This window comes from Astyanax mexicanus, chromosome 15 (assembly GCF_023375975.1).
Source record: "Astyanax mexicanus isolate ESR-SI-001 chromosome 15, AstMex3_surface, whole genome shotgun sequence".
NCBI lineage: Eukaryota > Metazoa > Chordata > Actinopteri > Characiformes > Acestrorhamphidae > Astyanax > Astyanax mexicanus.
Genome location: NC_064422.1, coordinates 41504118 through 41528519, shown reverse-complemented (window position 1 = coordinate 41528519; position 24402 = coordinate 41504118). Strand labels below are relative to the sequence as shown.

Sequence of the window (24402 nt, the reverse complement as noted above, 5' to 3'; positions counted from 1 at the left end):
CACCATAGTTGTTTGCAAAACTTAAACATATTTTATTTATTTAATGTCCCTATTTTAGCAATCCTTAGACAAGCTGTCAACTGCTTGATTTAGGGCATGTCCCTGTGTCTTTGATTTCATAAAGATGGGAAATGTACGCCTTTCGCAGCCATGTGTGTAACAAGTAGGGATGTACACCTGTGTTGCTTAGATAGCAATGAACATCTGACTCTGTTGACCTGTCTTTTCTGTTGCCATGATAGCAATACAGCAGAAAGTTACCTGAACACACCTCATTTCCAGACCAGCACACCTATCAGCATAGATATGTTAACAAGCACTGTTGCTATTTAAATGATGCAGGCTGAAGGTGTGAAAACTGACAGGGTGTAAGATAGCAATGAGCATCGTGACATGCCTTGTGCAGGGTGTCTGATAGGAACCCAAGTCATTTTGGAGCATTGCTATTAGACCGTTCATGATTAAATTAGGGCAACATGTAAAGAACATCAACCAGAATGAGCAGAAATGCTGTTTGGCTGTTAATATAGTAATTATAACTAAATTTTATATTGATAAATCCTCATGACTTAATTAACCGTCCCATACACCTTTATATTCAAGTTATTAGGATTAGGATGTTGCTCTACAGTTTAATGGCTCATTTAAATTATAATGCTTCCATGTGTTTTGTCTGTTTTGCAGCTAAAAGTGAACTGGAGGCGCAGGAAAGCCAGCTAAAGGATACCCATAAAACGTAAGAAAGCTTGTGGTTGGTGTTTGTGTTGGGTTTAATAATGTTTGTCTTGCAAAACTGTTATTTTGTTTGTTTGTTTGTTTGTTTGAAATATTGGTTTATCAGAAGACACAGGATTCACAATCTTAATGTAAAGTCTTTACACTTACTATTCGTGGTTTTGAGATTTTTACTGTTTTGTTATTGCATAAGTGACATTGATTTATATGCGAGTGGTATTAAAGCGTCAATACCTGCAGAAACCCTGTACATGTCAATAGATTTAATGCAGCCCTGATTTTAATATATTTATTTCAGATTTCAGATGCTCTTTAACTGGCATAAAAATACAGTACCAGTCACACCTGGACACACCTTTTTTATTCAATGTTTTTATTTTTTGTAAATGAAAACTGATGTCATCCAGACTATGAAGGAGTAATCATATAGTAATTTAAGTGTTAAACAAACCAAAATACTCTGTGAAGCATTTAGGTGGCTCACTAATGGGGCTGGGATGCTGTTTCTTGCAGTTTCTGAGGCTGGTAACGCTGATGAGAGCCAATTTCTTCATAACATTTTGATGGTCTTTTGTGACTGAACTTTACTGATACTTTCAAAGTTCCTGAAATGTTTCAGATTGACTGACCTTTATTTCTTAGACATTTTTCCTTCATTTAGTTGAGTAGTTCTTGCTTCTCATAATCTGGATTAGAACATTACTCAAATAGAGGTACTCCCTGTATACCTGTAACTCTACCTCTTCACTACTTTACAACTGATGCTCTCAAACACTTTATTAAGAGACAAGAAATTCAAGTTCTTAAATCGTGACGAGGTTCAGCACAGCTGTTAACTGAAAGCCTAAATTCCAGGTGAAGCTGACTTAGAAAATCCAGCCAAGATGTGCAAAACGGTCTTATCTAAGCAAGAGGTGCTGCTTTAAGGATTGTAAAATATGAATCATTTATTTAATATTAATATGCAATGCAAATTAATTATTTAAGGTGTGTCCAAACTTTTAACTGGTACTGTAAGTCACCCCCCTGCCCAAAGAGGCGGCCAGCAGGGTCCATCCAGGGAGACTCACTTAGCAGTTAGCAGTCTGTCATACTGAATAAGAGCAGCTAAAGTGGAGATGTGGATTAGATGCTGTCAGGCTGGCGTATTTGGTTGTATGAGGAGGTTTTTATTAATAAAGCGTTCAGTAGTGTCTACACAGCATAATAAATTTTCCACTATATTCAGTGTCTTGTCACTTCTGGAGCCAGCGTTTCAGTAATTGCTGACATGGGGCCTTAATCATTATCATCAATTTTTGCTCCACATATAGGCTCTGACAGCCTAAACTGCACTAAACCCAAATTACCTCAGTGCTGCTGCGAAGCACGGGACATTTACAGCCTTTAAATTATTTTATAAAATGTAGTGGTATAAAGTGCTGTGCTTTTTCCAAGTCCAGCGAGAGAAAAAAATAAAAATTCACGCTAACGACCGAGTCAATGTACAGTTCCACACATTTTATGGGCCATCAGAATAAACAGTAAAATGGTAAAATGTCAGGTAGGTCCAGCACGCTCACCGACGTTACCTCATCCCGTCTGTCGCTGTTTATCCTCCTTCAGTCCAATACATCTGCAGCCAGAAGCTTAGTGTCAGAGATGCCAAACCGTCTGCTGCCACCTTTCTCCCTGCTGACGGTTATTTATACTCGCCTAAAGGCAATTTACGCACAATCTGCCTCAATTAAAACTAAGCCTGTCTCCCAGCCATATAATATATGGAAAAAGCTTTCTTTACCTTCTCCCGTGTGAAGTATAAAAAGCACAGAGTGGTAGAAATGTAAATATAACTCACTGGTAGTCAGACGCAGCTATGTGTAATGCTTAGGGCAACACACGTTATATGAAATTTGACATGTAGTCAAAACATTAGAGCGGCAGTAATTGAGTTATGGACCGAAATGCCGCTCTCGCTGCCCCGAAGTGTGGCTTAGATTTCAGTCGGGTTTATTCAGAATCCGAGCGCATACTTGACCGTTTGCTCTTTGTTAATGATAAACTGTAAAGTAATGGTCAGCGTTTATTTTTCGAGGCGCCGTGTGCCGGTAACGGCTCCAGGCAATGAAGAAAAGGGTTCTGAAATTTCCTTTAATTGTATATATGGGAATATATGATGACTCCCTCCTGAGATTCTCCTGAAAATGTTAGTTCAAATTCTGAACAAAAACTGATTGTTCCTCGCATCCTGGAAAATGTTTTATTTAAAGTTTAGTAATGTACTGTTTAATTCTTATACACCATACAGCATATACAATACCAGTCATGTAATTTTGTGTACTTCTATATTTAAATTAATTTCTGCATTGTGGATTAATATTAAAGACATAGAAACAAGTAAGGGACACATAGGATTATCTAGTAAACGGTAAAAAAAAAAAAAAAGGAAAAGCAGCAAGTATTTTTCAGCACCTCCAGGAACTCCTTCCTTCAAGACGCTGAGAAAACTATTCCAGGTGACTCTCCCTCATGAAGACACTGAGATTAAAATACCAAGAGTGTGCAGATCTGTCCTCAAAGATAAATGTGATTCTTATTTAGATTAATCTAAAGTATAAAACACATTCTGATTTAACACATTTTATTTACTAAATAATTCCACATTTATTCCTGTATAGCTTTAATATCTTTTTTAATATTAAATTTACACGCACACACAGACACCCAAAGACCAATTTAGATTTGCTTTATTTGTTAGACAGAGATTTATGCTCAGTGTCCAGATGCTCAATGTCCAAATTTTAGCATAAAGATATATTCCCCACCAATTCATAGTGCCCACAAAACGCTGGTTAGTGGACTAATCTCAGTCCAGCAGTGACACTGAGGTGTTTAAAAACTCCACCAGCACTGCTGTATCTCATCCACTCACTGTACCATCAGCACAACACACACGAACACCTCATACACCACCATGCTAATCACTGCTAATTACTGCAGTGCTGAGAATAATTACCCACCACCCAAATGATAGATGCTCTGTAGTGGTCTTTCCTAAGGGGCTCTGAGTATTTAGTAACAGGGTGAAAGGAGGAGGATAATATAAAAAGTATACAGAGAAACAGATACAGAATTACAGTCTGTAAATATTATACAACTACAGAGTGTCCTATATGATCAGTGGAGTTGGTAACACGGTCTTTAATTGTAGAAGCAAGGTGGAGATTATGATATTGATTGGACTGTGTATAACTACAGAAATAAAAAAGTTCTGAAAGTATTTTTGATTCTGTTAATTAATTTATTTTGATCTAAGGTTTCTGGAGTTGACGGCGTTCTTCTCGGTAAAGCCAAAGAGCGGCGAGAAAGAGGTTTCTCCCAACACGTTCTTCTCGGTGTGGCACGAGTTCTCCACAGATTTCAAAGACCTGTGGAAGAAGGAGAATAAGCTCATCTTACAGGAGAGGTGAGTGACCTTGTAGTAGAATGAGAGTAACGGGAATATTTTTAGCTGTGGAACATGTTTTGTTTAGTCCAGGTTCAGTGGCTGTCCGGTTCTGTAATCTCTCAGGAATGCTAAAACAGAGCTCTGAACAGAAGACCTTTAGCCTGGAGTTTTACTCCGGTTTAAAAAAAGGAGGTGTGTTACAGTTAAATATGTCCCCACTGATTCATCATCCACCCGGCGCAGGGGACAGAGTGCTTCAGTGCTCTGAACCTTCGTTCCTTTTGTCAGGATGTTGCTCTTTGAATGCTGTGTAAACATTTTGGGAAAAAGTACCGGGGGGGTTTAGGGGTGTCTGGCTATAGCAGTGGCAGAGTTTTACCAGAACAACCTGCTCCCACCATCCTCAGCACACTGTGGCAGAGGAGCTCATGTTAAGCATTGGTGATGCGCATATGTGTGTATATATGTACACATTCAGTTCCAGCCAAAAGTTTAGGCACACCTCATAGTTTAGTCTTTTTGTTTATTTTATTTGTTTAGTTTATTTAGTTTGTGTAAGTTAATATTAAGAAATGTAATCTGAAATATAATCAAGAGGAAAGTAGATGGTCAAAAGCTATTAAATAAAGGTGAAAAATTTGTGTGTAAGACTGGTGGAGGGCATTCCAAGATGCATGAAAGCTGTGACTACCGTTCAGTATTATTCCACTAAATATTTGTTTCTGAACTCTTAAGATATTAGTATTCTTTTTAAATTAATATGAATTTGTGTTCTTTGCATTGTTTGAGGTCTGAAAGTCCCGGAGCTTTCTACTTATTTTGTTCATTTGTTTCATTGCTCTAAATGACAATATTTTATATGGAATTGAGGTGAATGTTGTCAGTCGTAGAAGGTTCATTTTACTCAAACATGAAACTATAAAAAGTAAAATCAGAGAAACTGATCATTTTGGAGTGTGTTACTGAAGTTTGCACTACTCATTTTAACAGATAACGTAGCTCAGTGCTAACATCAGTTGATTACTGACTGTCTTGCAGTCCTTCTGGGCTCCAAGCTGTCGTTATCGATCAAACACATTTACTGAAGTTATACTCTCTTTGCTCATGGAGCTTTCTGGAAAGATGCTAAGGCTGCATCGCGTCGTTTACCTGCTATTGTGTTCCATATCTGGCAACCTGGGGTGTAGAAATATGACTTAAATGCAAACAGATTTCCGGTCCATAACAAACAATACACACATCCTCATAATTTTTGCAGATACAGAAAATAAAGGACATTTTGATCTTTTCAAGTTTGCACTTCTTCCACATTCAGTGAGTGAATTAAAACAAGAGTGTAAAAATGCTGTTAAAAATAGAATTACAGTTAAACAGTTAATGATCAGTTAAATCCTTGCAGTAAAATCCTTTATTAGACAGTGATGGTCCGAGCACGGAGGCGCTGCCCTGCTGGCAGACTATCTGTCAGAATCTCTCTGAAAATACTGGGGTGTGCTGCTGAAAAAAAGCTGCAGGTCAAATTTGTTACAGCTCGCGCCCGGTCCGGTCTGACTGATGGACCCGCGCTTTGTAGTGACAGGCGAAAGTGGACGCAGCAGCATTCCACAAATTAGAGACTCCGACACGCAGATGAATCTTCCTCGCTTTACCACCACTCCTCCTTCCGGCTCACGGCCCACACTACGAGACTGTGTCATAACTTTAATCTCTCCAGTGGTCGGAGATCAAAGCAAAAGTTTATTAAATCAAATTGTAGAAAAACGGTAATTGTAGGAAATGCATATTTATATATATCATGTTTCTAAAACTTCAGTAAAAGAAAAGTTAGCTTTTTATCCAGTTATAACAGTGGGATCCAACTTGCAGAGTAAACACTGCTTTTAAACTAGGTTAAAAAAATAGGTTAAACCAGAGGTGGGACAATACAGCTCTGGTAAAAAAAATAAATAAATAAAAAAAAATAAGACCACTTAAAAATGATAAGTTTTATTGATTTTTCCAAATTGAAATTCTCTGGAATATATCAAATCAAGCTGAACTGCTTGAATTTTTCAAACCAGGAGTAAAGGAATAACGTTATCCAAAAGCAGTGTGTAAGACTGGTGGAGAAGAACATGCCAAGATTTATGAAAACTGTGATTAAACAAATGTTTTTTGTTATTTCAGCCATTTCTTATTTTCTGTCTATAAATGTTCTAAATGACAATATTTTTATTTGGAATTTGAGAGAAATGTTGTTTGTAGTTTATCGAATAAAACAACAATGTTCATTTTACTCTAATATATAAAAATCAGAGAAACTAATTCAGAAACTGTCTCCATTTTTTCCAGAGCTGTATATTATTATTGCAATGTACGCTTCATTAATACATGGCATCAAATATGGATGTTTTTTTTTTTAAATGTAGGCGCTGTAACCTCCCTAAAAAGTTATTTATAGGAGTATTTTATCCTCTTCAGTAACACGGATGCTGTAAAGTAACATAGTCACAGAATCACAGTGAGATCATTATCGTGGACTCTTATCATGATCATTATTTTTGATGTATCGTGATACAGTGTCATGAGATGCCTTGTGAATCACACACCTAATTGTAATATAACACTACAACAATACTTTGATACAGATTTTGATATGGTATTTCTAAACAAATTATCGCAATATTCAGTGTACACCCTTAAATATAAATAGTTGTGTACATAGGTACCATATTTGATATAATGTCCCGTAGAGCTGGGCACTATGATTATATTTTTATGATATTTATGTTGTGATAAATGTTCTTATTATTCATATGTAAGGGAAAATAATGGCTTTATTCTATCTGAGATGAAAGTAGAATTGTACAGGTACTGCTTTTCCATCTTTTATTTTACTTTCTTCTGTTACTGGAAGTGCATTTAGGCAGAGTGTTGTGTTAGTAATACAGCATGATCTATTTCTTCTGCAGCGTCAGACTCATACCTCCAGACCCCGAAACCACGTACGCTCCGTCCAGGTTTATTTTCTCTTGCGTAAATGTTTAGCTGTACGGCTGTGGAGGGTCACCGCGGCCCAAATGAATGGGATCCACTCTCTGCGCGGCGGTGACTCGGTGCCGTCCGTCTGGACCGGCGGCACCACTTTCCCATAACTGGTGCCATATGTTTAATATTAGATTATATCTCCTGTATTTAAAATTCGCTGAAAAGGGGAGAGCTTGTGAAATGAACCCTGACTGTTTTTCTAACCCCGATAATGAAAAGAATACGTGATTAGGTACAGTCAGCTTCCAGTGGGTTCTGATCAGGGTTTGTGATAATGTCAAGAGTCAACAAATACAAATTAGCCCGGTCTGCTGGAACGCAGGAGTCGGGGAGGCTTTTCCATTATTCATCGGAGAACACCACCAAAGAGCGGCCATATCTATCTTTATCTGTACTGAAATGTAGAGTTTAGGTAGTGTTGCTCTAACCTCGGACTCTGGCGTTCTCAGAATCCCCCTCTTCTCATCCTGTTCACCTACTTAACATACATTTACCTGATTTTAGATTTGCGCTCCTGAGCTGCTCCGTGGAAGTGGCTCTTCCCTTTTACTTTATCTGTACCATATCTTCGTTATGCTATCCTTTAATATTTCTGCTAATTTGTTTGCCTTTCATGTAGCTTCATTATCTGACTCTGTGCTTTTGCCCTTTGCTTTGTTTGGACGTTATTTTTTCTATTAATGATATACACCAATCAGCCATAACATTAAAACCACCTGCCTAATAATTTGTACCTTGTTTTACCTTATTGACTGCCATTCATCTTGGTCATTATTAAAGTCTGTGCTATTGCCCTCTGCCTTATTCTCAAGGTATTTGTCTTTATATGATATATACCATGATATATATCAGCCATAACAATAAAACCACCTGCCTAATAATGGGTGTTGTATCTCTACATTACCTTATCTTTTGGTAGGAATAGATCATATAAATGTCATCAATTAATAATCTATACATCAGTCATAACAATAAACCCACTGATGGACTGTTTTGTTTCTGCTACAGATTTTTTGCTGCAATCGGTTACATATCAGACTCTTTCTGAACGGCAAAATCTGAATTTATGCAACTTTTGCGCCAAACGGAAAGAAAAAAAAGACAGGGAGAAGTTCAAAAGTGAGCATTAGACAGAAAAATGGACAGCAGCAGTGATTGAGGGCTTCAGTGGAACAAAAACAAGATAAAGCTTACAATATTTGGACTGATGTGTTTCTGACAATAATATTAGAAGGCTTGAGTCGCAGTAATGCAGTGTTTTAAATGTATTGGTCAGACATGGCTACAGATCCCGTCTGCTGTATCAAAGACTAAGGACTCAAGGACTAATAACGTGTCCTTTTTAGCAAACTGGTGCGAATTCTCTGATGAGCTCAGCTGCAGTCTGAACTTATTCATATCTCTTGAGATTCTGGCTGAAGGATTAAAGTGAAACTTAACATGAAGCACTGCTTTGTCCTGCATCATGATTCTGCTTACAAAGCGTGTACCTTTCAGACATGTCAGAAAGGGGCAAACATTGAAACAGCCTAAACTCTTGTGTAAACAGCCTAAACTAAAAATCTAACTTGGTCAAAAATCTGATTTGGGCAACTTAATTCCTGATGCCTGTATTTATCAGTACTGATCTACATTTAGAGAACTCTGTTTAGGACTAAGCAAACAGATTAAGGCTATCCGCTAAGTGCAGCTGCTCTTCTGAAGGTTGTGGTTAGTTGGCTCCTGCTGTTCAGGTGTGGCATTTCTGCTGAATGGAGTCACCTGGTGAAGGTAAAGAGCTGAAATGTCTCGTGAATGATGTATGAGATCTCAGCTGATCCCGGTGTGGATAAAAGATCTCGTCCTCTTTGGCTGAACTTGTTGCCTCAGTGTCTCCCGAGTGCTGATAACGCCTCACTTTCCTGAACAGAGGCTCTTTATCTGCCGGGGCACGGTGACGGCTTTTCACCGCCTAAGTGCATCTCTCTCAATAGCCCCCCCAAGCACCGAGACAGCAGATAGATCAGTTCCCACCGGCGGCCGGCGGGGTGTAGCGTTACTGCTGACATTTGCTCGCCCCTCGTAATCAGTAGATCAGTCTCTAAAGTGTTTGTCTTGCTTCTCCGATGGCACCAAACCCCCTGAAGAATTCCCCCTCGGTGTCGCTCGGCCCCAATTTGTCATGAATCGTTGTCGTCTGTGGGTTTGAATAGCAGAGGGGCGTTAGGAGCTTTCTGACACTCACACAGCAAGCCGGAGCCAACAGTGATGCATCTGTCCGACAACCATCCCTGTAGAATCTGTCTCTCTCTCTCTCTCTCTCTGTAGATCTCGGTTTCTCTTTGTAGATCCCTGTCTCTCTTCAACCCACTCTCACACACTCGCATTCTTTAAATACAAATATTTTGTGGTATTGTGATACTTTTTCTTAGCGTATCACCAATATACTTTTTTTTAAATGCTTAATCACTCATTGAACTGTACATTTCACTGTACAGTGTTTTTAGTCCTGTTTATTTGGATGAATCGCAGAATATCTTTAGTAAAACCCGATGTACTGAATATGGGATAGTAAATGGTATTTTTAAAGGTTTGTCTTTTGACTAATCATGTGTGTAGAGACTAAAATGTGTATTGTAAAAGCATTTTTAATTATTGCAATATGATTTTTCTCACTGTATCACCTTGAAATGGCTGTATTGGCTTTAGTGATGATTAGGCCATGAGTCATATATTAGGTCACTGATTATAACTGCAGATATTAGTATTGTTTGTTTTTATATATATTTATTGATATAGAAAATCTGTCAGACAGAACATTTTCTCAAAGTTACGTAGTCATTGCTTAATCAGAATATGCTTGTGTTATATGGAAAATAAGTAAAAATTTGTTCTTGGCAGTTGAGTCTGAGAATAAAGGCTCATTTCGTCTCGTTTTAGGGGCAGAAATATTTGTCTGTTTCATTATTCATAATTTGGTGTTCTTTGCCCACTTACTTCAATGCAACCCTGTTGTTGGCATGGATATTAAGCCGTATATCCGCTGGTTCCAGTGACTTTGTGTCTTTCATTTCTTTAAACTTTAAAATTTGTATGCTTTTTATTTCCTTTTTGTACTTCACCCTGTGGCCCCTTTTCTTTACAAGCACAGAGCGGCTGTGACGAACCTTATCTCAAATATTTGAACTGATGTCTCTGTCCCAATAGTTTTGGTAAAAGTTACCTCACTATACCAACACTGAACCCATCACTCACTGCTGTTGTCCATTTTCCTTCTACCCACTGCCATTCATTCCCCTTGATGCTAAAACAATATAAATTCTGAAATGGCTGTAAAAGTGGCCCAAATCAGGATTTCTTACCAAGTTCAGTATTTTTTAATGTGTTTTGTATCTGTATTAAACTGCTGTAATGCTTCACATAAAGTTTAATTTTTTTTATCTTCTCCAGTGTGACTGCAGCTATCAAGCAGTTCCAGTTTCTGCAGCTATGCTCATCAATGAGAATTCCAACAATTAAGCTTATTGTAAAATGAGCATATTCAGCCACGCCTACTTTTTTAGTTCTACATTTTTTAAGCTTTTAATTTTCCTTTGCTGCTACACATCCTGTACCTGCGTTCTGCTGTTTCGTTAGAAATACAGTGATTGCCTATTTTTCTCCTTCTCTGACTTTCCCTATCTTTCTGTTTCTCTCTCTGTCTCTCTCTCTCTCTCTCTCTCTCTCTCTCTCTCTGAGCTGGCGTGTTTATTTGTTTCTCTAACCATCCTGCTGCTTAAAGGCTTGACTTAGCTAAACACAGGCTTAAGTGGAACAGCCTCGAGCAGAGTGATCCTCAACTTTCCCTTCAAAACAGCACTTACTGCAAGTGGACATCACTCGCCACCGTCGTTAAATACTCTAGTTTCAGCGTCCAGGCTGCTGCTTTCTGCTTTGCTGTTGAAATTGAGCTTTTGCTAAATAAGAGAAGGGTGAACCCCTGAACTGGTAATGAACTAAATAGCTTCTATAAGAGCATTTACAGTTTCAGCACCTATGGCGTTAAAACTGCTGTAGTGTGAAGCTTTGGATGCTGTATCAGATATGTATCAGATTTCAGTACAACATATTGAAGTGACCCAAAAAAATCTAAAAGCCTAAAACCTAAAAAATCTGATTTTCATTATATATGATCCTATATCACCACTTCACCAAGATAAGTGTCTGGGAAGATTCGTGGTCACGTCGCCCGGCCCAAGATCAGATGACCCTGAGAGTTTGTGGAGCATGTAGATCAGATAGACAGACAGTCATGACTGATAAGTCAGTGTTCGGTTTTCGGCTCTGTTTTGGTTTGTGATCCCACTGTGAACCAGCCGAGCGATTCTGGCGCCTTTCCTTTCTCCGCTGGTCATCCGTCCCTCAACCCCCCTCCCCCAACCCCCCCCCCCCCCCATACACCCACCCACCACCTCCAGAGCTGGTAAGTGTCAGCATTAGCCCCTGCTGCTTCCTTAATCATCAGTGGAGAAAGTTCTGGAGTGGATCGCGACCCTGTGAAGTAGCAGCACCATATTTGGAGCGTTGCTGCTCAGAGACCTCGGGGCTTCTGATCTCAGCGCCCTCCACCACTGGAGCGCTAAAACTAGGCTATCAAGACCCGGTCCTGTCTGAGTGTAGTGAATAGATCTGGTTTGTGATTTTTGTTGGTTTTGTGTGGTGGTGGTATAGGTGCAATTGTTAAGTAGGGCCTTTTTAATTTATCAAAATGCATATAGAGACTATTGGTACCTGAGGATGAAGAAAAAAATCCTGTTAAATTCAATCATGAGCAACAACAATGCCATACATTTTATTAGATTCTTAAATTTAAGAATCTGCTACTGCTGGTGCGTTTTGTCTGCAAGTTAAAACATGTAAATACTGTGTATCATAAATTCTTTAAATATCATGATATTATATTTTGCATCATCACCCAACAGCTCTGTCAGCTCTATCTGATATAGATTTTGCCCATATCGTCAAACACTGTATATTTCTTTACAATATATTTTGTATATTGTAAACAACAGTAACTTACGTTTTTATATAAAATAAAAGTGTAAAATAAACAAAAACACTAATAATAATAATATAATTTAACAAAAACTCTGAAGTGCACAGCATTTAAAGCGTCCATATAAACTCAGGGTGTGTGCAGACCCTTAAAAGTCTTAAAAGTAAGTTAAAGTAAGGGTTAACACAGACAGTAAATATAATTATTGTTTTATTTTCATGCATTGAGCATATGAATTTTTTTTTTTTTTTTGGTGTAAAATGGTGATGCATAACTGACTCTCAACTAACATTTTAATTGCCTGTCTATTAAATACAACTGAACTTTAAGGTTTGAGTTTCCATTGAATGTAACTCAACACCCGACTCTATTAAATGTAAGGTTTAGGTTAGGGTAAGGTTTTAGTGTAAATTAATGGTTGAGGTTAGGTTTATTTGGTTCTATTTGCATTTAATAGACATTCAGTTGAATGTGAGTTGAGCATCTATGAGGCATCTGCAATGGACCATTCAAGTAAAGTGTTATTTTAGATTTTTCCCATTTTATCATGTTGATAAAATTTTGCTCTTAATTTTGCTTCCAAGCAGTATTAAAAAGTTTTAAAGTCTTAAGTCCTAAATCGGGGCTCCTAGTGGTCCAGCAGTCGATGACAGTCTACGATCACTACTATTTTTGTTCTATAAAGTCTTTCAAAATATTTGCAATAAACTGTATCATCTTTCTTTTTTCTTTTTTTTTTTTTTACACAATATTACAAGCGTGACCCCTGTATCTTGAGTTTTGAGTGGTGGTATAGTGGGTATATAGGTATGTTTAAAGGGCTTGGGGTTGGTGTTTAAAGTAGCTGGCTACTGCCGAGACAGGCCGTGGAGCCCCACAGCCCCGGCTGCCTTTTACAGGCCGCCCATAACTCTCTCCGACGTAAACACTTCAGCATGCTAGCGCAGGCTACGCTCAGAGAGCTCTCTCACAGCCAAATTCATCTTTCCCCCAAATGATCTGTTTGCTTTCTGCTGTTTTCTCCCCTCCTCGATCCTTTCCAAGCTGCCTCTCTGCCTGAGACTGCGCCGGGTCCGAGCGTGACTGGGTTACGGCCCTTTCTTCTTTTTTATTCCACGAAATATGTCTTGTTTTATGAGATTCAACCCTCCAAGGTCTCGCTACATATTTCTGCTTTGATTTTTTTTTTCTTCATTCTTCTTTTTCTTCTTTTCCTCTCTCTGCCACTCAGCCAGCGATGATAGATCCAGCAGACGCTGCCAGCTGTAAGTTTAAAGCTGTGAGCTGCTGCCAAACATTAATGATTTTAATGGGTTTGACTGTAAAGGAAATGAGTGGGGCTTTTGTAGTCTGAGGATAACAATGCAGGTTTTGTCGTTTTTAATCCCGACACTTTAGTAGTTGATAAGGCTCGAGTTTCCGTATGAAAAGTCTTCTTTTTTATGACAGACTTGTGCAGGAAAAGACACCTCTCACGAATGTCCTGTAAATGCAATGTACCCTTCCCAATGCACACTTCCCCTAAACCCTACACAACATTTAACCTGATATTAAACCCACTTTCTAAAGTATTGATTAGTTTGTGTCTGTTTCAACAATCATTGATTTATACAGTTGATGCATTCACGTTACAGTGGAGGTTCTTGCTTTTGTATTTTAAGCCTTCTGTGACCAAGGACATAAACAAGAATTTTAAGACTTTACTGCTCTATCCCAGCAAAAGTCAGTACACCCTTACCCTCTATCCCAACAAATTTCCCAACAAGAATCAAGAATCCGTCACCTTACCCCTTTTTCCCCAACAAGAATCACAACACTCTACCCCAGCGTTTCTCAACCTTTTTTCTATCACGTCACCCTTTAAATATATGCGAGATGTCAAGGCACCCCAGTTTACTGCTGGCGCAGTACTTCAGGTGAGTACCCTGGTTGAGAAACACTGCTCTACCCTTCTATCTTAACAAGAATCAGTAAACTCTATCCCAACAAAAAGCTGAAAACTCTATCCCTCTATCCCAACAAGATTCTGTAAACTACCCCTCTATCCCAACAAGATTCTGTTAAATCTACCCCTCTATCCCAAGAATCACAACACCCTATCCCTCTATCCCAAAAGGATTACCCTACCCCTCTATCTCAAAAAGAATTGGGACACCCTACCCCTCTATCTCAAAAAGAATTGGGACACCCTACCCCTCTATCTCAAAAAGAATTGGGACACCCTACCCCTCTATCTCAAAAAGAATTGGGACACCCTACCCCTCTATCTCAAAAAGAATTGGGACACCCTAACCCTCTATTCCAAAAAGAATTGGGACACCCTACCCCTCTATCTCAAAAATAATTGGGACACCCTACCCCTCTATCCCAAAAAGAATAATAAAACCCTACCCCTCTATCCCAACAAGAATCAGGACACCCTACCCCTCTATCCCAACAAGAATCACAACACCCTATCCCTCTATCCCAAAATGATTACATTACCCTACCCCTTTTCCCCAACAAGAATCTGTTAAATCTACCCCTCTATCCCAACAAGAATTTGTAAACCCTACTCTATTTCAACATGAATCAAGAATATGTAACCCTGCTTTCTCTGTTCCAACAAAGTCAGAACTCCCTACCCCTCTAGTCTAAAAAGAATCAATACCCCCTACCACTCTATCCCAGAGAATCAAACACCCCTACCCCTCTATCCCAACAATAATCATCATCATCGGAAAACCCTACAGAGGGGTAGGGCTTGTGAGGGTTAAAATGGGATTGTGAGCAGTTATATGATTTTTTAACTCTGTTAGGATTGTTAAAACCCTGTATTGTGCTTATAGTCTTGACAGAATAGTATTCTACACTCAGACACCAGAGCTTTTTTCCTTTTTCTTCTTCTGCTCCCCATAAAGCAGCAATGTGTTAGTTACTTGTTCCGATTACTGCTGCTGTTGCCCTACACATTTCCAATTATGGTGCTGTTTAGGCTCTTTTGACTCTTTTGAAGGTTTGGAGGTCAAGGAAATGAGAGTTGAAATGCCTGGCATAACCCCCAACACACCCCATGCCACAGAACCCCCACCCCTTCCACCACCCTGTTAGCGAGAGACGGCGAGGGTGTCTGCAGTAAAACGTGTCTGCAAATAAATCTGTTCCACCGCTGGTTAGTCATCCGCTTCAGAAAAGCGTGGATCCGTGAAGGGGTTTCAGGCGGAAGCGCTGAGGGAAGTGAGCGTGTCTGATTTAATAACTGCAGACCACCCAGATTAATCCATTGTGCTACGTGAAGATCCATCAGATCCAATTAGCTCCAGCGTGGAAGAGTGGTGGTTAGTGCAGGGCAATATCGATTCATTCATTATATTTAATATTACAGTGTTACTGTGTCAGATAATAGCATCATAGTTGTTTTCACAGTTGCGTTTATTGATATTAGTGCTGTTAATGTTGACGACCCCAACTTCTTCCCCCTGATTCACTCTTTCCACAGAGCCTAGTGAGGCATTAGTGATTTTGTTTAGCGATGTAAATACAACATTGCTACTCTCGAGTTCAGATGGTAGATATGGATAAAATAGGTTAGGGAGATAATTTGGATGAACTCTCCCTTATCCTTACTCTCCTCCTTCTCTCTCTCTCTCACTTTCTTGCTAGTAAAAGTTTGCAATGTTTCCTCTCCTAAAATACAAGAAAGTTACATTACTATAAAACTCACTGGATAATAAGCCGTACTGTTGATGAACGTCTATTTTCTGGTGTATTTTAATGCATAAGGCGCATTATGTGGCACTAGTAAGGAACAGGGGTGTTGCAATGTTTTCCGTCTAATTCAGCAGGTCTCATCGCTGGGTGGTGGTGGGGCGAGTAGGTTTATCTAAGTTCTGTAAAGCTAAGCTAAGTAAACAATAGCCTTATTCTTAAATAAAAACAGTTTCATTTAAAGCCAAATGAGCACTGGATGTTAATCTACACATATTTTTCTCCTGAAAACTGTGTATTTGGGTACTTTAGTGAGTTTGTTTGTTTACAGTAATCTTAGATTTCCAGATTTTCTCTAGGGCTGGGATGCAGCAACATCAGTGGCTAACCGCTAGAGCTAGCCACGGTTAGCACTAGTAAATGCCACCCAACAACGCTACACTGAGGAACCCTGAGCGATATTAGCTAGCAGTTTGCCCCATGTAGTTTGTTTTAACATGGAAAAACGCACAGGCTACAGTCCAATATACTCACCTCTGAATGGTGAAAGAGCTAGCGCTTAGCTTGGTTAGCAGCTAATGCTAATACTGCTCCAGACTCAGTGCTGAAGAACTAAGACTTAAACTCCAGTATAACACTGCAGTTCAGAGGAGTGGCTTTACTCCTCCTTAATACCTGACTGGTAGAAATCATACATAAGGAGCACCAGATTATAAGTCACACTTTCGATTTTAAGTGCGCCTTATAGTCCGAAAAATGAGCTAATCAATTATTGTGGTTACAGCTATCGCTTGTGTTGCTGGTACATTTTTCCCTGACAAAGATTATTTTGTGTATGTTGTGTATGATTTACACATGCATTACACACTACTTCTGTATGTTCTTTAATGAATATTACCCATATAATTATATATTGTTCCTTTCATTTTCCTTCTAAATAACATTCTAAATAACAAATTCTACACTTCTTATTTTTCCTTATTTTTATATATTGATTGTAGATTGCACTGAAATTTCTTTGTGTTCTGATGGATACAGTATTATTAAAGTCTGTCTCCAGCGCAGGGGCTGCTTGTGACCTTCACTTGTGTGGTCAGTTCAGGTTCTGGCAGTTTTGTGTGGCTGTCTGACCGCTGCTGTAGGTTTGTGTGAGTGTGTGTGTGACCTCGGGTCGCTGCAGTAGCTGGTACGGTGGCACTGCAGCAGGATTATGCTTGTTTTAGCAGGGCAAGTGGTATCATGGCGCCCCGTCCGTGGCTCCTGGGTCGTCTGGTACCAGGGAAATACTGCTTAGTGCCACACACAGTAATCAGCCTTTATTAGATCCAACTGGCACCACACACACACTCTCTCTGTCTCTCTCTCTCTCTCTCTCTCTCTCTTACGTGAGTGTGTGAGTGAGAGAAGTAATATCATTGGACCAAAGCTAATTCTTAATATTTAGAAATTCACGTCGTGTGTGTGTGTGTCTGTGTATTATGTGTATATTAGGGCTGCAACTAACGACTATTTTAGTAGTCGACTAATCTGTCGATTATTTTTTCGATTAGTCACGATTATTTGTCATACCATCAGATAGCATCTTTGTTGTTATTTATTTCCAATATCAAATCAAAATAAGGCGCCATTAAACATGAATATGAAACTAAAGCTTGATAGCTTAATCAAATTTATTTGAAACATTAACATGCACTATTAATGTCACAATAAAAAAAATAATAAATAAATAAATTTAAATTAGGTAATACAAAATAAAAGTGCACCATGTCTTTTAAATTAAGATAATGTGCAAATGTGTAACTCAAAATAGGTTTTCACCACTCTTCACCACTATACTAGATTGATTTATAAAGCACATTTAAAGGACATTAAGTGTCAAAGTTCTGTACAATAAAACTAAATTTAAAAGAAGACAGATCAATATAAAATATAGTAAACTCCTAATCTAGGATATAGGGGAGGGGGAAGCCAGTAATATTAACAAATCACTACAGCTGAACGCTATGTATCACAAATAGAGTACTGGCTATGCCAACTAAACATGACAGCTTAAATACCTTCACTGAATTATTGAGTTTCGACACAGACTAGCTAAGCTAAGCTAGCAACCAACCAAGTAAAAGAGGCTCATTATTTAACAGAATGAATTCTTTTTGCACGAGTAAAATGTTAAATACATAGCTAACTCATATGAATAACGTAATACGTTAGACAGCTAACAATCCTGAAAAATAGCGCTCTTTTAGAAGTTTTCTGACAGGTAAACTAACTACAAACATTAGCTAGGTTCGTTGGCTTAAACACGAAGCAATGTAAAAACTTACACGTCCGAACTAGCGCTTGAACTCAGAGCTCCAGGGTGCTTGCGTTTTAGATGCTCATGCATCACCGTGGTGCTGCCGTGAAATGATAACTCTGCTTTGCAGTGTCTGCATTCAACTTGTTTTTTTTCTTTATTTTGGCTGAAATGTCCCCAAACTTTGGAAAGTTTAGGTCTCGCTTTCGCTGCCTCTCCGTCTTCATGCTGCGCCATCATTCAAGCTGCTCTTCTTTGTTAGCACTGACCGCACTCGTTGTACGCAGCGTAAGTAATACTGCCCCCTATAGTTCCTTCAGTGCATTGCAAAAATACCGACGCGTCGACAATGAAATTCCTCGTCGACGATTTTTTATAGTCGACGTTGTCGATTATGTCGACTAATCGTTTCAGCCCTAGTGTATATATATATATATATATGTGTATATATATATATATACATATATATATATACATATATATATATATATATATATATATATATATATATATATATATATATATATATATATATATATATATATATTGTTCAGTGTTTTTATTCACTCAATCACTGAAAAGCAAAGAGAACAGAAAAATAAGGCATTAAAAAGCTAGGAGACATTTAAACGTAAAAATCGGCTGATACTTGGTGAATTATCATGTTAACTGTCTGGTGTTTGGATGCTTTGAGGAACAATCAGGGCTGTCCAAACTACGGCCCGCAGGCCATTTGCGGCCCGTTTCCTTTTTTGGAGAATGAAAGTTGGCCCGCTGTTAAGCAGGTTTTTATAATGTGAGATTCAAAGTTTGAATGCTAGGTGTCAGAAATGGGCCAAAGAGTCTAAAAGCGGAGATGGTGCGCATTTCTAGCGCAGAAAAAACGGGCCAAAGAGTCTAAAAGCGGAGAGAGTGCGCATTTCTAGCGCAGAAAAACGGGCCAAAGAGTCTAAAAGCGGAGAGGGTGCACATTTCTAGCGCAGAAAACAGGCCAAAGAGTCTAGAGGCAGAGAGGGTGCACATTTCTAGTGCAGAAAAACAGGCCAAAGAGTCTAAAAGCGGAGAGGGTGCACATTTCTTGTGCAGAAAAATGGTCCAAAGAGTCTAAAAGTTGCCGTAATTAAGGAGTTTAATATTAAGAGACATCATGAAATGAAACATCAATTTAAAAAATCTTAGTTTACACAACGATAAAGATAAAGATAGTAAGTCAAGTAAAATGGTGTGTAAATGAAAATAATCAGGAAAAATGTATTATTTAAAGTGGTATATTTCATTATTTGTTTTATTACTGAGTGTGGCCCATGACTTCAAATATATTTCTCCTTCTGGCCCCCAACAAAAAAAGTTTGGACACCCCTGGTTTAAATGATTCGGTTCAGGAATCAAGTGCAAATTTGAATCAGTGACTCAAAACATTGTTTAGAAGTCCATGAGTTGATATCTGAAAGCTCTGAGCTTGTGTAAACAAAGCTGCGAGGAAACTCGGAGATGATACAGAGCTCTTTTTAGACACTGGATTATACTTCAGAACTGAGAAATAACTGAGAAATAAAGCAGTCAAACAATCACAGAAAGTTACTGTGAAGGAAACTTTGAAGGAGAGATTTTGTGTTCTACAATGGATTATTCACAGATTCTCACTGGAAAGCGATGATGCTGCAGTTTTTAGAAATGGTAGGAATTGTTTCTGGCAATTTCTAGCAATATATGTGCTTTATACTGATATACTGTTTTGAGGCATTCTTGAGTTATTAAGCTGAGAAGAAGACTAGGTGTGCTTTTGATGTGAAATGTGGCGCCTGGTGCTGATTAGGTTAAAGTACCGATACTAAATAAATGTAGTATTATACCGTTTTTAATGACGAAGTATTGAGATACTTTTATAGTATCGGTATAAAATGCAACACTACTCAGTATCACTATCAGTACTCAGTGTGTTAAGGATAATAATAAAGTATACTGAGAAACACATACAGAAACGCAGTCTGTAATTATATAACTATAAAGTGTTTTATATGTATGATCTACATGATCTATATATGTGTGTGTTGTGTGCAGGTTAAAGGCAGCTGAAGAATGTTTCAGACAGGCAAAAGAAAAAGCCACCTACAGTGTCAAACCCAAGCACGCCACTGGAATCGTAAGTATGACTTTATTCAGTGATGTGATGCAGTTAGAGTACAGGAAGCATGTAGGCACTTCAGTAGTGTTTGTATCTGTAGATTAGCTGTAGGAAAATCTGTTAATAAAAGTACAATTTTGCAGATAAACAGACAGTGCAGACTCATTAAAGGATGAACGATGCAATCAAGCAGCTCAGTCACACCTACGGTGATTTGCGTCACTGTGATCTTCATTCCATTGTCGTTATTGTCTTCTTTCTCGTTTTCTATTGTTTTATTCTTCTTCTTTTTCCATTGTTGTCATCGTCTTCTTCTCATTCCATTGTTGTTGTCTTCTTAGTTTTCCATCGTTTTCTTCTTCTTCTGTCTTTTTCTGTCTTCTTCTTCTGTCTTCTGTCTTTGTCTGTCATCTTCTTCTTCTTCTTCTTCTTCTTCCGTCATCTTCTTTTCCTTGTTTTTCCATTGGCGCCTTTTCTTCTTCTCATTCCACTGTCAGTCATATTTTTATTTCCATTGTCGTCTTCTAGATTTAATCACCTGCATTGCTTACTAGTGTTTTAATATTTTACTTTAGTTTGTCCACCTATCCTCTTACCTTGAAGTCTTAAAAAAAATATCACTGTTGGCTGTTTTTGTTAGTTATTGAAGGTAAATTTTACTTTCACGGCTCAATTTATAGTTAATTGTGTGTGTGTGTGTGTGTGTGTGTGTGTGTGTGTGTGTGTTTTCTGTTCTACAGAAAGCGAAGCTGGGCATGAAAATCTGAATCTGACCCCTGGAGGAGCTGGACTTTTTTAATCCTATCCTTTAAGAGCATCGCTAATGTAGAAATCCAAAACTATCCAGTCTAACGGAGCAGGCCTGGACTGCAGACACGGGATTACAGTGAAGTTTTAATGTTCATACTTCTGTATCCAGCACCCGCTCACAGAACCACCGTAGCAGAACTCTACAGAACTTTACTCCATCTGCAGCCGACCCACCGCAACCAGACGAGCGGCAGTGTCCGGATGTTCCGCGATGATGCACCCGTGTGATCTGCTGAAACGACAGATCCTGTTAGCTGGAGGACTGCAGTCTGGACTGGACTGGATTAGACTGGACTGGATTAGACTGGGGGAGTCTGAATGGTTTGAACCCAAACCTTGCCGAAAATAGACATTTTGGAAAATGCGCTGAAAAGTACGGGAAAGTGCTTCTGGAGACGAACGCACAGGAATGAAAGAAAGAAGAGCAAACAACAAAAGAAATGAAGTTTAATAAATTATTGGAGAGATGATGTGGATATGAGTGTGTGTAGATTTACCCAGGTTCATTAAATTCTGCAGTAATTCGTCCGAGTGCAGTGCATCACCAGCAGCACCACCAATGGAGGAGCTCTGTTTTATGTTTTTAGGCCAGTTGATTCTGTATGGAGCTTAAAAGCTGACATAAGTATTTAAATCTGCAAATATGGAATGAAATTTTCAGAATTTAATTTACCTTTACCTATTGAAACTCAAAATATTTAATAGTGTGTATTCATAGATTTGGATTTTAACAATGCTTTTGCGTGTTTTGATGAGAGGTGGAAATCTGGTTGATTCAAAACATTTTTGGGTGGATTGATTTGAATTTATGGATTTGCAAACTTGAATTCGATTTATACAAAATCTGAAAATGTATCTGAATGTTAAATTAAAACATCTTAAGCAAATGTCACCACCTCACGTTATAAAAAGTCCAATTTCTAAAAAACATTAATTATACCTTATTTCAAGCTTCAAAAGTCAAGCTAAATTAAATTAAAATCCAAAAATGTGGTTTCAAATTCCTGTAGTTTTTAAGCTCCACAGTTGGTCAGATGGTGGCAGTGAGGTCAGCACCGATGTTCCCTCGCCATTAATATATCACTAAAGCACTGCTTCAGACTGTCTCCACAGGCTTTTCTCAAATCACAACCTGAAGCTGATTCTATTTACAGGATTTTTTTAAATTTACAAACCCAAACCCATCTGTGAGATTTTTTACAGGCTTACTAAAGTCCTGCTTAGAACCTGCACTCTGGAAAAAATACAGGCTGGCAAATAGAATATCGCTTAAATATTGTGGAGCTTAAAATCTGATCCAATATCTGAAGTATTTGAATCTGAATTTTTATATAAAAAAATTTAATTAAATTTACCTGACTTTTAAAACTATGATATAACTCATAAATCTGAAGTATAACAATTATGTGGTGAAATAATAATAAAAAAAAACACGGGTTGTTTTGAAATGATGGACAATTTTGAATCTGATTTTTTTATTTTTTTTTTTATCTAAAAATGTATGCATCGAAATTTTGTAAAATCATGAAAAGGTAGTTTTTTAAAAATGAAAAATCTGAAATTAGGCTTTTTTTTTAAGAAGAAGAAGAAGAAATTAAATATTTTAAAGTGTCAAAAAAGTATAAAAACGGATTCACGTTGTACAAAATAATGTAGATTCAAGTATTTAGTAAATTCTCAACTTTTAAGCTCCATAAAAATGCAGAACACATAAAACAACACAAGCATTTGCAATAGAGGCAGAGCTTTCAGAATCAGTCACTTTATTCTGCTCCACTCGAGATCGGTGCTGGTAAAGCCCCTCGTTTACTGAATGTAGCTTGAGAATCTGTTGACTGATTTTCATTGCATTGCATTTCTGGTAATGAAGGCTGAAACTGAAACTGTAGGTGAAGCCTGGGAACGCCGACCATCTGCTTAACTGACCTGAATCACGGCCCAAAAACATTCAGTACTTAATATTATTATTATTTTCTTTTTTTTTTTTAATGCAACGTACAATACTTGACTTGATTGCTTAAAATGTATTTAAAAATGCCATTATTTTATCTAATGTAAAGTAGTATTAACATCTTTCTGTAAGATATTCTTGTTTATTTTTTTATTGTTTTTTCCCCTGTCTCAGCATGTATGTGTTCAAAGTGTCAATCACTCTGGTTCTGGAGCGAGGAGGTTCTGCCCACGTGCAATAACTGTTCGTACCTTTCTGTTTGTTTGGTTGGTTGTTTTTTGGAAATAGTGTAATTTATGTAAAATAAAGGGATAAATAAATAAATTATGAAATAGTTGAGTCATTTCCAGCAGTCATGCAGTCCGACATATTGGGCTAACTTTATAATTTGTAGCTCGTACTTTAAGGGATTTTTTTAATTAGAGTTTTTGATTAACTTGAAATGGTTAAATCCGTGAATTTAAATTGTAACTGTGCTTTTCTTGTGCTTTTTTAACCTTTTTTGTGCTAATTTTTAAATTTAAACAAATCAAATTTATAAATTTAAATCTATGGGATTTAAAACTCACTTTAAAGAAATGTCAATTAACGACACTGTCTGGTAGGTAGATTGGAATTCGTGGATCTGAATTTTTTAAGTTATTTATTTTTGTTTTAGCAGAAAATTGTATTACCTAAAGTTCAAAACCCAAAGCATTGTTAAAATTCTAATGTATGAACACGTTTCAGATAAATTTAATTCAAAATGTCATTCAAAATCAATTCAAAAGTTCTATACAAACTGTAAAATTTTGGAGGCCCTAAACCAGAGTTCAATTTTCTATTGTACTTTTTGACCTATTTGGGCTACAGTAATATGATTGCTATTTCAACTCCACAGCGAGTGGCTGGATATCGATGAGGCCAGATTGCGTGTGTACAAGCAAGCTACCTATCGAGCTTCCACTACATTCTCCAATGCCTCAATTTTCTCCAGATTGGCCTTTATTTGTGCAAAAATACATCCTGTAAAGCAGAAAAAGAAACAGCAGTTATAATCCTCTCTGTCATGTTCAGATTATTCCCGCTAGAGATACAAGCGAAGTACGTTGGGAATCAAAACTTCACAGAGCAGGAAGGTGTGGACCTTGGACCACCATGTCTGTGGTTGGTCCAAAGAATTTGTTTAGCCAATCTTTTTGCTGCATTATAATGCATTTGCATAAAGTTGAGAAAATCTTAGTTCAATTTGTTGCTTGACGCCAAATTGCGCTCACAATTGCGATCTCTTATAGAATATACAGCTCTGGAAAAAAATGAAGAGAGCACTTCAGTTTCTGAATCAGTTTCT

General features: G+C 37.9%; 1 protein-coding gene across 1 annotated transcript in view; it reads left to right on the top strand.

Moving 5' to 3' along the window:
- The window catches only part of fmn2b (formin 2b), a 111052-nt gene extending 87656 nt beyond the window's left edge, over positions 1-23396 (top strand). The window contains exons 16-19 of the mRNA XM_022670313.2: positions 685-736; positions 4031-4180; positions 20248-20329; positions 21052-23396. Coding sequence (XP_022526034.2) covers positions 685-736; positions 4031-4180; positions 20248-20329; positions 21052-21078 — 311 coding nt within the window. The 3' untranslated portion in view covers positions 21079-23396. The remainder of the gene's footprint in view (positions 1-684; positions 737-4030; positions 4181-20247; positions 20330-21051) is intronic.
- The last annotated feature ends 1006 nt before the right edge of the window (positions 23397-24402 follow it).